We start from the raw sequence: 15,163 nt of genomic DNA, 5'->3' as shown, positions 1-15,163 counted from the left end.
CTTGTGCTATATATACTCTTTCCTCATGCTCTAATGATGAAGAAACTATTCTATTTATTATTCCCACCAGAAAATTATGAATAATTAAAGTGTCCAATGAGTTAATAAATCAAACCTTCTGTGAGAGATTCCTGTCATAGTAGTTAAAGGTAAATGCCAGTTTTGGTAACGATATCAAAATGAGTTCGTACAGAATCCAATGAAATGACCACCAAAGTGTCTGTTTGTATAAATAAAAAATATGTGCCAAAGGATTCTGGAAGAAATTGTGTAATTGCTGAGAAATTAGCCAATAAGCACAGGATTCGGGTCAAGCGTCGGGCCGACATTCAGAGCAATCATAATACACGGTCCCACATGCGATTATCTGTGTTGGTGATCTTCAGTGTGAACATTTTTCAGCGTAGATTTCAAGATTTCACAAAGTTCAGTTTATGTAACTGTACCAGATCTAGATCCTCGGTGATATACTGACAATTATGCCTGGTTTTGCAGACTTTCTCTTGAAATCAGTATTTACTGCAAGAACTGGTATTTCTCTTTAAACCAAAACTTAAAATAAAAGATACAAAAACTAAAACAAGAATTTAGAATCTACTGCAACTTTAAGAGCATTTGTATCTATTCTGCAAACTATTATGACATGTCTAGAGAAATTCTATACCTTTCTGTACTGGTAAATCCTGAGCATCAATAAACATTAGGCACATTGACAGCATCCCACATTCCGCAAGATTAAAGTCATGGTTTAACCTACTAACTTTGTGAATAGTGGCTATTTTCAATCAGGATAGAATAACAAACTTTAAAAAATATATCTGAAATAAATACCAACAAAAAACACATTATACATTATAATTAATGTAAACTAGAAGGATTAACTATGCAATTTAAAACTCTGCACACAAGCAAACAAATTGACATCCATTGAAAAGCAAAGCTGCTAATACTGCCTAAGGCAATAACAAAACTTGAAACAAAACTTCAGGGCTAATTACAAATCATCAAAAACATTTGTACAAAGAATGTAAATTACAATACATTCACATCATGATTACATTAAATATATATTTTTTTAAATGGGTTATTGCTTAGATTTAAGTACCATTCCATGATTTTTATGACACTATAGTACATAATTATGTTATGTAAAAAAAGTTTTGACGATTGATTGTCTGGCAGTGTGGTAAAACAAATAGCACCTTAAATTCTACGAAGCAGCCTCCTCTTTGACAATGAACATAGATGATAGCACCAAATATTTTGTTTAAAAAAAAAACTGTCTGTGTAAATACATTGTACAAACCCCCAAAGATGAAATACCGTTTTTATTTGTTCAAACAACTTACTACATATTAACACATTCACATGATTTATAACCCTCTTTAAGTAAACCAATGGAAGAAGTTATAAGTCATGGGAAAGAGTTATTTGTTTAAAAGAGAGACAGAGAGAACAAGTTTTTAAAGAAATATAACATATCGTCATCTTCCAGGCTCCGTTATTTTCTTTCTAACATGACAAAGTAATATTAATAAAAAAAGAAAGATTGTTGCATTTGTTGAAAAGGGAAGAACATCATTATTTTCATTTAGAATGCCCATTTTATGAACATGTAGTTTTACACTACTTCTTCTAAGACATGATTTGTACAAAATTTAAAAACATTCATATCTTAATTGACATTCGATCAAAAGTTTGCACTTAAGCAGCATATCTACTGGCATATGAAATATAAATGGAATGGAGCAAAATTCTTGCATAATAAAACTTAAGGCACCGACATTGACCCACAAATTCGGATGCACATTTCACGATCCGTTCGCAATCTGATTTGGGATGAAATGTAATAGCATTTGATACCATATTTCCAACCTTTAAAAACATGATTCACTGACTATTGTTATAAGCTACTAGAAATCCTTGCATCTGATTGGCTGATAGTAAATCAGTCAGAGGAAATCACTGACAAACTCTTCCCTGAAATACACCCCTGGGCCCCGTCTTACAAAGAGTTGCGATTGATCCGATCAACCACAACTATGGAAAGCCAGCAACATCAACATCTAAACTGCATGTTTGTTTAAAATATTTTCTAGATTTGATGTACACTCATACACTCGTCATTGTCTTGATAATTTGCTGTACTTCTCTTTGTTTACAAGGGAAATTGAGGTAATTTCCTGTTGAGAAAAATCATGGTATGGATGGATTTCCATAAAGTTGAGATTGATTGGATCAATCATAACTCTTTGTAAGACAGGGTCCAGATCTCTTAATCTTTACTTAGTTATTCTTACCAACTTCATTTCACTGGGCATAACTGATGGAGTGATGTCTTCGGCTTGGATCTCGTAAAAAAAGAGCTCTTCATCTATAAGATCCAACTTGTATCAAGAAGTACGCAAAAAACCTGAATGAGTTTCAAGACCCATCTTAGAGACTCGAAGAACCCCCCCCCCTTTCCCTTCCCCTCTTATTCTGCATTTTTCATACATACATAGCTCTTAGCGGTGGTATCGCAATCCTTATCAAACCATCGTAGTCTAGCTGTGATGTAAGTACAGTCATATCGATCTCGCCGGTTGGATGTTCGTGCAGAAGGTGACCATCGCGAGAAGGTGATTGGGTCTCCAGAAACCCACTCCCACTGGTCCTCAACTTGTTTGTCATTTAGACCTAGAAATTGGTTTTGAAAGGAAAATGTAATTTCATCTACAAGAATAAATTGGGCTGACTGGGAAAAGCAATAACACACTACAAGTGACCAGAGCCCTGTCTTACAAAGAGTATGATTAATCCGATAAATCGCAACTATGGATGGCCAGTAAAGTCAACATATAAAATGCATGATTATTTTTTTTTTAATTCTAGATATGAATGCATATCCCTAAATTAATTGATTTCTTAACAATTTGGTGTGATCTCCTTTGTATACAAAAGACATCTTGCAAATTTCCTGAAGTAAAAATTATGACACTGATGGATTTCCATAGAGTTACGATCGATTGGATCAATCATAACTCTTTGTAAGATGGGGCCCAGAGGTACATATCAATGGAAAGCCTGGATTACCTGTAATAGGCTATAGAATCATTCATTTGCAACTTATGTATGCCTTTGGGATCCTTTTCTAGACTTGAAAAAAAATTGTATCATCGGATCTAAAGGGGAGTCATAAGGCCGGTCATGAACTTTTGCTTTACCATAGACATACATGTAGCCTATGCAGATAAATGTGATTTACTCAATAAGACTCTTCAACTTAACTTTCAGGCTGATTCAATCCTTTCTCTAATATATAGCTTTAAAAGTTACCTGTCATATACACATGTAATACACACCTGTAATATACACCTGTAATAACTGAAATGTGCATATCAAATATACACTCATAATATACACCTATAATATACGGCTGTAATAAACACCCAATATAGACACTGGCAATGAATAAAATTTAGTTGTTTCTTACCTATCCAAGCACTTTCTCCATTCAGTAAATCACCAAGCCATTTGAGCTCCCTCTTGGATAAGATGCTTGCCAAATTACTGTTGTACCTATAAATATGCAAAACACAGAGGGAGGCAAACAGTGTCAATAATAAAACCTGAAACAGAGAGGGTCGTTTCAGTTGCAGAAAATATCCTACATTTGCTATTTCTGCATAGGGTCCAGAATTCTTTCTGATCACAGCTCCCTCTATTCAATGATAACGTTCTAATCCCTTATCCTGTGTCTTCCTATCATCAACTCACCTTTCTCTGCATATCCTCTGTGCTTCGTTCCATGACTGAGCATGTCTTGATATTAAAAAGCATCTGCTGTTATGGTAACTCCAACCTAAAAAAAACAAAACAAAAAATAATGAATGCAGGTTTGTAAAGCTACACTTGATGGTAAGAGTGAAGTGAACATTGTAAAATCATATCAAATTATGTTTTCTCACATTAATCATATGAAAAGCTTGAATGGTACAAATTGTATGCCTTAAAGTACTACAAGGGACAAAGAAGATGAATTAACCAATAATTTGATACAATTTATACAATTTTATACAAAGGACTTATAAACATTCTTACAAGTATGTTTATTCTAATCAATTATTTCCATGAAAAAATTATTCCAAATGAACCATTTTTCACATACAGCCCAACAGAAGGAAAATTCCCAAATCAAATCCAGATAAATAAAATCTTAAAAGTTTAATTTGAGCATATTTTTTGTAAGCAATGTCAACAAAATAGTACTGTATATATGCATATTCATTATCAGAACTGAGCTATATTGCATAAAACTACCATAATCAAATAACTTCAGGCCTACCAACCTGTAAACATACAAAATAGGAGTGATTCATTTACAAAATAGGAGTCACAGCATATTTCCCATAGATGACTGTACATAATATATGGACAAAAAAAAGGAGAATTTTCTTTCCCTATGATATAATGGATATTAAAAATTTCCAAAAAAGGAGTAACTCCTTTTAAAAAGGAGTAGTTGGCAGGCCTGTAACTTGTCAAATATAGTAAAATGCATGTAGTAAATTCTGAGAATTAAAAATTTTGATCCAAATGCGAAACAAAATGTGTTAAAAAGATTTACCTCCAAATTTTCAACTGTACACTTCAGTCTTCTTCAGTGAGGATATGACATGCCTGATCTTCACCGGAATTGACATCGCAGTGAAGAATAAACTCTTCGAAGTTTATATCGGCCCCCATCACGATTCAGCGAAGGTTGGTGCACCTTTATGTAGATGGCTTCCTTCACTTCTCTCTAAAACCATCTATCCTCCCTGTCTAGGATCTCCACCTTGTCGAGGTCCATGGTATGTCCCGGTGATTCAATATGAATGGGCTGAGAAACTTCCGATGACACAGAGGTCGGGCAAAGATGTTAAAAAAATCTAGTCTTCAGGGAAAGTTTCGTTTCCCTATGTGGGATTCTTTGCACACACCACTCAAAGTGGCAATGAATCCTACATACATCACACCAGTAAGGTTCTTCTTTTCAGTCTTGTCTTTGGAGAGGAATTGCTTCATAGTTCTGGTTGGTTTGAAGCACACTCTAACACCAGGTTTCTGAAAGTTTACCGCTCATCTCAACTCCGTTAATCCAGATATCAAGTTCACCACGGAAGAAGAGAAGGATAAATCGCTCGCATTTTTAGATACCTTGACCATCATTCAAGCGGAAGGTTCGCTTAAGATTAGGGTCTTTCGTAAAGCTACCCATACTGACCAATATTTGAACTTTTAATCTAATCATCCACGAGAACATAAATTGGGTGTGATCCACTCTTTGTTCTATCGAGCAGAAACAATAGTCATAGAACAAAAGGAAATCGTTGAAGAGAAAATAACCATCTCTAAAGGCGCTTTTGAAGTGTGGATATCCCAAGTGGGATATTGATAGAGTGAGCAACCTGAAGGTCAAAAACAAACCTGCTCGAAAGTCAACCACTACTACGAAAGGATTAGTCGTTCTGCCCTACATCAAGGGTCTATCCGAAGCACTTAAACAGAACTTTAAGAAACATAGTTTGAGAGAGTGCTTAAAACCAACTAGAACTTTGAAGCAATTCCTTGTAGCTCCCAAACACAAAACTGAAAAGAAGAACCTTACTGGTGTCAGATATAGGATTCTATGCCAAGGAATAACTTTGAGTGGTGTGTGCAAAGAATTCTACATAGAAGAAATGGAACGTTCCCTCAAGACTAGATTTTTGGAATATTGTTGCCCGAGCTCTGTCGTTGGAAGTTTCTCAGCACATTTATATTGAATCACCGAGACATACCATGGACCTCGACAAGGTGGAGATCCTAGACAGGGAGGATAGATGGTTTGAGAGAGGAGTAAAGGAAGCCATCTACATGAGGGCGCACCAACCTTCACTGAACCATGACGGAGGCTGATATAAACTTCCGAGAATTTATGTCTCCGTTCTTAGCAGGGAGAAAACTTCCGGTGAGGATCAGACGAGTCATATTTGGAGGTAAATCTCTTTACCAAATATTGTTTTGCATTTGGATCAAAAGTTTAAATTCTTGGATTATATCACCAATGCAGTTCAACTTTCATTTGATAGTAAATTCTGCTATCAATTCTAACAACAAATGGTAAAGGGCACACCAGCCTAACAAAATCTTGGTTTCCATGGAAGATAAAATTGATATTAAAGTTACAATCAATGGCAAGTCTTGTGCAACAAGGCCCTGAAGACAAGAAAAAGCCTTATACTCAGACTTCTTTTTTGTGGGGATCATTTTCAACAAGGCATTCACATGCTTCCTATGATCCTCCCACCAAAGATATGCATACTACCATGTTTGATTGTATGATAACAAGGCTAGTATAAATTCAAGGCCATCTTAGTCCATGACCTCGCATGCCCTCCCTTTTCACCGACCTTGGAGATTTTTTATGCCTTTTTAAATTGTTCCTATTTCAGGGGTGTGAGTGGTCACAAATAAAAAGATCTGAAAAAAACTGAAGAGTATCGAAAAAGCCTGAAATATAAAGAGCTCCCATACTTATTGTACAGAGGAAAACCAAAAAAAGCTGAAATTAAAACAAGAAAAATCTGAAATCAGATAAAAATCACACATCACAATAAACACTCACACCCCTGCTATTTGTGCTGTAATATGAAAATGAGCACTTTTAAAAAATTACCTTTCCCTAAAATAATCCTAAAATAATGAATATAATTACGATGAATATAAAGGCCTTATACTTTTTACGTATGAAATGATTTTATCTTGAAGTGGAAACTAATAAATAAAATGACATGAAGTACCCTACCTCCCTCACACTGCCCGTTATCATAATCAGTTCCCGTTGCAGTGCCAGTGATAGCTCTCACAAGCTGTGATATATCAAACTCCACCCAGTACGTGCCATCACACTTTGCCAAGCTCCCTGAGTCCGCATCCTGTCTTATCTCTCCTCTGTTCGCCGGGGTGCAGGGGAAAGGAAACGGGGACTCCGCATCTGGAGGAGGCTAGGAGGTGGATAGAGGTGCATTTAGGTTTATATACTATGTACTAAATGGAAAGTGTAAGGAAATCTATGTATGAAATACATTGAGTAAAGATCTTGACCTCTCCATGTTCCTCACTGGATAGATTAATGCAAACTATTAATTTAAGTTTATCTAACTTCTTCAAACCAAAAGAACAACCTAGCACTGTCAACAATGTTTTCTAATAAGTAACCATTACAGTGGAAGTTTCATCAAATGTCAATATTAGCAGATCACTCTTCAGGCAGTATTTCCAATCTTTCCTTCCATTGTCAACTCTAAAAATAAAACAGGTAGCAGATTCATCCCTAAATCCTATCAATAGCATCAATATAGCCCACTATTTTCAGGGTTAAAGTGTTTGATTTACTTATGTCATCAAATATTTCTATATTTCTCATTTCTACAGAAACATAGGTGAACAAAATATCAAAAGAAAAGTATCTTAGCTTCTCAATGATACAAGAAAGATTTTAAACGATCTTTAAAGGCTTTAAAGATGAAAATACTACATAAGTATTTAATTTTACCTGATTGTTAGAGGCCACCTGTGCATTGCCTTGGCCTAGAGGAAACTGTCTTGGATTGACAGGGGAACTGCCCCCTGAGGGATCGGCAGGGGTAAGTCTTGGTCTCTGGACCCCTCGGACCACGGTCGGAAGAAAAACATTGCTCACTTCTGACTGTGCAAGAGGGGAAAATGAAATATCATTTGTGTTTTAATGTCAATTATGTGATTCTTTAGAACACATATCTGTTACAATATTGTAAAAAATGGGAGTTTCAATATATTGCAGATTATAAACATTTTTGAAATCTAACAAACTACTTTATATATTATATATATAGAATTAAGACATGTACATGTACCTCCTTCCTTCTGGAAAGGGTTGTGAAAATGTCAAATCTAGCAAACTCTCTTTACCCCACCGTTGTAAATTAACACTGTATCACAACTACTTATGAGGGAAAATTTGTTTCCTTATTGTGATATTAAAGCTAGATAGAATCCAATATCCAGATGTAATAATTGATACACGTTTAAACTAGGACAAAATACTGAATTCCGTTCACAATAAAGTGTAGCATCTGGTCTTGGTAAAGGGTTTACTTGGAGTCAAATAAACAATGAAGAAGTCATTGCCTCATCATATTAACACTTCATATGGACTCTGCCCTCTAAAACCATCTGACAAATTTCTATGAGATCAAAAAAGTTGAATATCGTTACAAATTAATGTAAGGCTAATATTTACTTCTGGTGGTTGATCCACAGATTCCTCCTCCAGCTGCCCTGGTCGATTATCTGCAAGTACTATGGGTACAACATGCGTCTGGCCACCAGCACCCCCTACTGTGGCATGGTACAGTCTAACATCTCCATCAGGTGCAACTGGAGGTTGGTCAGGTTCCACTCCTCCTTGAGGGGGAGGATAGCCTCCTGGACCAGGAGGGACGTATGGCTGCTCAAAATTAGTTGATGGGCCGTGATTGGGAGGGTTCCTGGGTGAAGATGGTTGTCCTTGTGGGTATGAATTGGGGTTACCTATCGGATACAAGTTGCCCTGCTGGTTTGGATTAAAGTTAGGATTAGGACCACCCTGTTCTGTTCCACCCCCAAGCTGGACTAATCCATCCTCGCAGCAGTTCTGATCAGGGAGTGGTTCAACAATAACAGGCTTTGACCCATATGGTCCCTCATAGCGAGTCCCATCTGTGCCATCATATCCAACACCAAATGGATATCTGTACCAGGTCTCTTCTGCATAAGGATCAAATGGCTGTTGCTCAACCCTAGGTGCTCCTGGAGGATACTGCACTGGAGGTCCATCGTTGATTGCAGGGTCAGCATCAACAAGACTTCCTTCATTAAAGACTGGGTCACCTACTCCAGGTTGGTATGGGTCATATGGTCCTGGTCTAAATATTGGATCCCCACCAGGATTGTAGGGACCTTGTCCTGGAACTGAAGGTCCCCCAGGGTTGTAAGGACCTGGTCCCAAGTCAGGTCCACCAACTATTCCTCCATCTGGTACTGCCTCAGGATTGTATGGTCCTGGGCCTTCACCAGGATTGTAGGGTCCAGGTCTAAATCCCAGTCCACCATCCGGACCTACTCCAGGGTTGTAAGGACTAGACCCAGTACCTGGATTATAAGGGTATGGATCCTGTGGTGGTATTCCCGGAACTGGAACAAGCTGGTGATCCACTATTCCTGATTGATCTCCACAACATCCTGGAATATCCACTGAAGGTTGCACATCAGTTGGGGAACTCTTGCACACACCTACGATGAGAAGGGGTAAAACACAGAACATTTTTCAAATATTAGCCAATATCACCCATCTCCATCAACGAAAATAGTAATGTTATAAAGTCAGCAAAGGAATTTAATGACCACCGTAAAGAAATATGACTATCATACTTAACTGCTAATCAATCTTGATTCTGTTCCAAAACTTACATTTACATGAAAGTCCAAGGTGCTTTTCTAAATAGCAGTGACTCTATCAATGCTTATATATAACTAATGGTCGCATTCACGTAATGATCATGTAGTACCAACACTTGCCAAATATTCACTCTAGAATACAAATTCTTAATCTCTTGAAAGTTCCTGAATGGAAACCAGTGTAAAGACAGCATTTCCAACTAACCATTCTTAGAATCCTTGATGACAACTGTAATCCTGTTGTACTCTCCGATCACCGCATTGACTGGATCGACCAGAGTCAGCCTGAACCGCTCTCTGGTTTCCTCTAGGTCATCCGCCATCAGGACAGCATCCCATGCCACCGAGGTAATGGCTGGATCAAACTGGAGAAGCCTGGCCCGGCTCGGTTGGTAGTCCAACCCGCTGGTGGCCGTCATGTCCTGGAGTTCCAGACTGACGAAGGAAGACAGGCGCTGGTTGCCAATCCGGATGATCGGGATGGAGAGAGTGCCGTCGGACTCACAGACCATGAACTGAGGACGAGAGAACATCACCACAGACCAGTGCATAGAAAACCTGGGTGAGGATACAGTATCATTCCTTAAAAAGAAAGCTTTTGTCCCATTTATTGGTCTCTAGTCTTGTCTTAATCTTTTGAACATGTTTCAAGTCTGCACAATGCCTATTTCCCATATTCATATCCTAGCCCATGTTATCTCATGCACAGCACAGCAAATAGCACTAATTCATGTCTGGTGTCCATGTTTAATACTGGGGCTGACTTCCAATGCACAGTGTACATTTTCAAGACAATATCAGTGGCATATAACACAATTAGGCTCAGTATATTTATGCGAATTAATATCTGCTAGTGTACAATTACATAGTTAGAAATGGTTTTAATTATATTATTAAAATTTTGTTCAATTGAATCTCAGGTCTTTTCGCTTTTGACAAGAATTTGAAAAGGTAGTGACTGAATGGTGTAAATTAAGATCATCCCCTGACATAACAAAACAATTTTTCTACACTGCTAAGATGTAACAAATAGAATTTTCTCAAGGCTGAATTTGGGGAACAGAAGACTGTTGACAGCACAAGCACAGCATTACTATGTATAATACTCTAGGCTTTGTCTTTTGTCCAATATTTTATGGGCACCTAAAGCATAGGAATGCAAAGGTACTACAGTAATTGTGATGCCAACAGAGTACCATCAGCCTTCAAATTGGTTTATAACCTACAGCGCAAATGGCAATGATAGACATACCTCTGATTTTGCAAACTGTTTCCATGGCAATCCCAAACATCAAACATAAAGCTGTCATTGGCTGCTCTGGCATTGTCCCTCATCACATACATCACTCTCTTGTTGTTGATGTCTGTCTGTACGAAACGTCCTTGTATCCTCTGGAAGGTGTCAACATATTCCAGATGACCAAACATGGGATCTTTCACCACAGAGTATGTCACGTCGTCTGCAGAACAGTCATCCACAGCTTGGAGATTCATGTTGGAGAAGACAAATCCAGTCCTATCAAGCATTGTCTGCATCTTGGTGGGACCAACATTGGTGATGATTTCTGGAGGCGAGGAATCCACAATGTTGATGTTGATCTGGAAGCGCACTGGCTCGTACCGGATGTTGCCACCACTCAAGAACCCCCTGTTGGTGCCATCTTCAACAACAAAGAAGAACTCGTCAGTGTCCGCTTGTCCAAAGTCATGTCGATACGAGATGTCATAGTTATCAACATCCTGTTGGGTAAATCTCTGGTCGATAGGAAGGCCCCCAATCAGCAGAGTTCCGAAATGAGGCATTTGGGTGACGACAAAGAACACACTTGATGCTGGGGTATCTGGATCAAGAGCATGGAGCTGCGATAGAGAGATGATCTGGAAACCATTTTGAGCCACAGTCACCTCTTCTTTGACCATAAGTACTGGCAACATATTGTCCACAGGATTAACAATGATCTGGAAAGTGTCATTACGGACTTCATATCCATTGGTCACACTGAATGTGAATTCATCATTATTGATTTGATCAACCCTGAGATGTCTATACACCAACCTCTGACCCAAGATGTCCATTTGAGAAAAGGTTGTGAGAGGTATACCAGGCCTGGCAACATCCTCCAAGTGTCCCTGTGTTGGAGGTGACAAGACGTTGAATAAAATATCAGTCAGCTGCCCGCTGTTGTCATTTGCAGATAGGATAGTTGGTGGAATGATGACTGTCTGGCCTTCATCAAGCTGAAGACCATTATTGGTGATGATCAACGGTTCTCGTTTGGTGTTCTGGATCATGATCCTAAAGTTCTGTTTTCCTGTTGAGTGGACACCATCACTAACAGAGAAATAGAATCGGTCTATGCCTTTGGAACCCAAGTTTGCAGAATGGACATAACGTATCAAGTTCTGATTGAGATCCCATTGGGTGAAGTTGGTGAGAGTGTCAGTGATGTCTTCCCAAGTATCCTCAGCAACCTTGCGCTGCAAGGTGCCCCTCCTTGGTAGAGAGTTCAGGGTATAGACGAGATAATCATCGGGTGTGTCTCTATCTTCCGTCCGCAGGATGACTGAAGATAGAATGCGACTCTCACGAATACTGATCCTAATACCTGCATTCTTGATTATCTCTGGACTCTCATCATTGACTGGGATGATGGTGATGTTGACAGTTTTACGGACAGTATGCTTCCCATCTGTTACCCGAACTACAAATCTATCCTCTGTAGATTCAGAGCCATCATGCACATATGCCAGGGAGAGGGTATTTACAAGTTGGTTGATATTGAAGTCATAGACTGGTGTAGGACTCTCAACAAGAGTGGGCACTCTGTTTATAATCATGCCATGCTCTGGTGCCCTTACTATAGAGAACATCAGCATATCCATCGGGATATCAAGGTCATTCGCATTGATTGTATCAGTCCTGATCTTGAAGAACGACCCTTCGTGAACTGTGAAGTTGCGGACCGTCAGTGTCGGCACTTCATCATTCTGAGGAGTGATATTCACCACAAATGTCACATTAGGTGAGGAGTGTTCTCCATCGGTTACATATAACATAAAGGAATCACTAATGGGCTCCATCCTGGAAGACGGTGACTGGACAAAGTTGATGTTGCCATCAGTGATGTCTTGGAAGGTGAAAGAAGTGATAGGTTTACCTGCATTACTCTTTTCAAACCCAGGTGTTGGTAGGACATTCTCTACAAAGCCCCAGACAGGTTGGCGAGTGATGACGAACCGCAGGTCACCCGATGGAGAGTCTCGATCAACAGCACTGAGGACATCCACAGTCAGCGGTGCTTTCTCACCCTCATTAACAAAGAAAGGATTCCCAAAGACTATCCTAGGAGGCCTATCATCAGACGGAGTGATGTTGATGATGACATCTTTCACTGGAAGGTCCGGATTGGATGGAATGCTCTTATCCGATACGATAAACGTTATCACATCTTGGATATTACTAAGACCCGTCTCCCCACCAGTGTGTTCATAAACTATCTTCCCTCTGTTGACGTCCCTCTGGGAAAACCTATTCACAATCACCCCATCCTTCAACAGTACACCCCTGAGGGGGTGCATCACTACAATGTAATGGAGCAGCAGGTCATTGGTGTCTGGGTCCGTTGCTGAGAGGACATCTGATCCTATAGTCACACTCCCTCCCTCTGGAATGGTCAGTTCTGACTCCAGACCCGGTAGCAAAGCCGGAACTTCATCGTTGACAGGAATGACGTTGATGGTGACAATCTCAGTGATGGAGTGGACACCATCTGACAGGCTCACTGTGAACTGGTCACTGGAAGACTCAGAACCATCGCTCATGTAGCTGTAAAGAGAAAAATACAAAGAAAATGCACAATCAGCATAGGTTTACCACTACTACTCTCCACAGATCTGGTAAAAATCTATTGTAACAGCACGAATGGGGTTGAAAATCTCCTTGAGACAATTAAAAATACAAAATACCAAAAACTCAAGCTTTAAAAACCCCCAATATAATGTATAGTTACCAGATCAGGGCTCCATAACACAAAGGTTAGTGATTGATCGTTAAATGAAATGCCCTATCAAGATCGTTGTTACATGCACATGTTGCTCAGTAGACCGACTAGGAACCAATCAGAACTGTTCTTTCAAATTAGCTATAGAGCGCTATTCTTGGTGTTACGGGACCCAGGAATATTACCAAGTTACAGTACCTGTTGTGATTTTTATTGCATGATTTTGATAAATTTAATTTAGGAAATCGCTGGTCACAGATTTGTAATGATTTAGCAGCAAACATCAACAACTGTTAAAATACACCTAGTAATAGTAGAACCAGAGGGACACAGGGTGCCACAGGGGGCAAGCCCCCCCCCCCCTCATAATTTTGTTCTTTACTTTTCAAAACAAATAATGACTCCAAAATAATTCACACATAAGTGGTGATGAATTTCTTGATTTGTGCTTGCTTGTCCATTTTTTTTCAGAGAAAATGCCCGCCCCCCCCACATCTACCGCCTTAAATCCACCACCACTGAGACAAGTATAGAAAGTCCTGACTCATACTCACACCTTAATCTTTTCAATTATGTAGAGTATTAGAATTGACAGACAAGGTCACCAGTGGCTATTTCATGCTGTTAAAGTCTGTTCATCATATACATGTAGAACTGATACTCCTTTTTTCTTTTATAGTGCTTGTTTGTGTCTGGGGATTTTCATTTTTGACTTGACACTGGCAAAAATTGGGATATGTTTCATAAACCCTGGTATGTATGAATCCTATGTAATTATTTCAATTAAACTTTTTGCAAACAAGAAATAAATATATTTTAAAGTAATATACAGCTGTGTTACTTAAGAAAAAAAATGTGTCATGTCATGATCAGTAACGATGTAAGATGGAATGAATTAATGCTTCATAATCATATATCATAATCATTATGCACCAAACCAGACCCAGATATGTTTTTCACTTTGTGAGACAAGCTTCAATGGCAATTTAAAAAAATTCTCTCGGCAACAACTTCAAACTTTTACCCTTTAAGAATATTACTCACATAGCTACTTCAATCTAAGAATGAATAACCTAATCTTCTATATTCTCACAAGTCAGGTGTGAAAGATATAGAAAGGAAAACAATGATGTGAATGGGCATGTAACATACAGAATAAGAGTTAGAGCTGCTATTTCGGTGATTTAAATTTTTGCAATTTTCAAATCCATCATGATAATCAAGTCATTATAAAGTTTGTTTTCTTGCTTGTCAAATTTGTTTGTTAATTTTTGGTCATAAAACCCTGTTTTTTTGTTTTTTTTTGCTGGTCAAATTTTTCCTCCGGAAAATGTGCCCCCCCCCCCTTTAGAAAAATCCTGGATCTGCCCCTGATTTATACACATGTATACATATACAGAGTAAAAGTGTTTTTTTTTATAAATAGGCCAGAATAATCAAAGTAAAAGACAATATGACTCCCTCTATAACAATAAATCTCAAAATAGCTTCCATGAATAGAATAATATTTGACTACATAGTAGTTTATCCTACAGGGCCTGGCAACATTAAGCTTGGTGATTGATCATAGGGTTGATTTTTGTGATTGATTCCAGTGGATTATTGTTATGATCAATGTTTAATATCAGCTCCACAATCAATCTTTAAGCTTTATATCATGGGGTCCTGGGCCCCATCTT

At 38.5% G+C, this 15,163-nt stretch overlaps 1 protein-coding gene across 1 annotated transcript in view; it reads right to left on the bottom strand.

Moving 5' to 3' along the window:
- Positions 1-595: 595 nt before the first annotated feature.
- The window catches only part of LOC121423601 (FRAS1-related extracellular matrix protein 1-like), a 30,919-nt gene continuing 16,351 nt past the window's right edge, over positions 596-15,163 (bottom strand). Inside the window, exons 4-11 of the mRNA XM_041618985.1 lie at positions 10,736-13,309; positions 9,689-10,041; positions 8,288-9,318; positions 7,562-7,714; positions 6,812-7,010; positions 3,760-3,844; positions 3,476-3,561; positions 596-2,679 (exon numbers count right to left, since the gene is read on the bottom strand). Coding sequence (XP_041474919.1) covers positions 2,477-2,679; positions 3,476-3,561; positions 3,760-3,844; positions 6,812-7,010; positions 7,562-7,714; positions 8,288-9,318; positions 9,689-10,041; positions 10,736-13,309 — 4,684 coding nt within the window. The 3' untranslated portion in view covers positions 596-2,476. The remainder of the gene's footprint in view (positions 2,680-3,475; positions 3,562-3,759; positions 3,845-6,811; positions 7,011-7,561; positions 7,715-8,287; positions 9,319-9,688; positions 10,042-10,735; positions 13,310-15,163) is intronic.

This window comes from Lytechinus variegatus, chromosome 11 (assembly GCF_018143015.1).
Source record: "Lytechinus variegatus isolate NC3 chromosome 11, Lvar_3.0, whole genome shotgun sequence".
In the NCBI taxonomy this organism is placed as follows: Eukaryota; Metazoa; Echinodermata; class Echinoidea; order Temnopleuroida; family Toxopneustidae; genus Lytechinus; species Lytechinus variegatus.
This window is presented reverse-complemented; position numbering and strand designations above follow the sequence as displayed.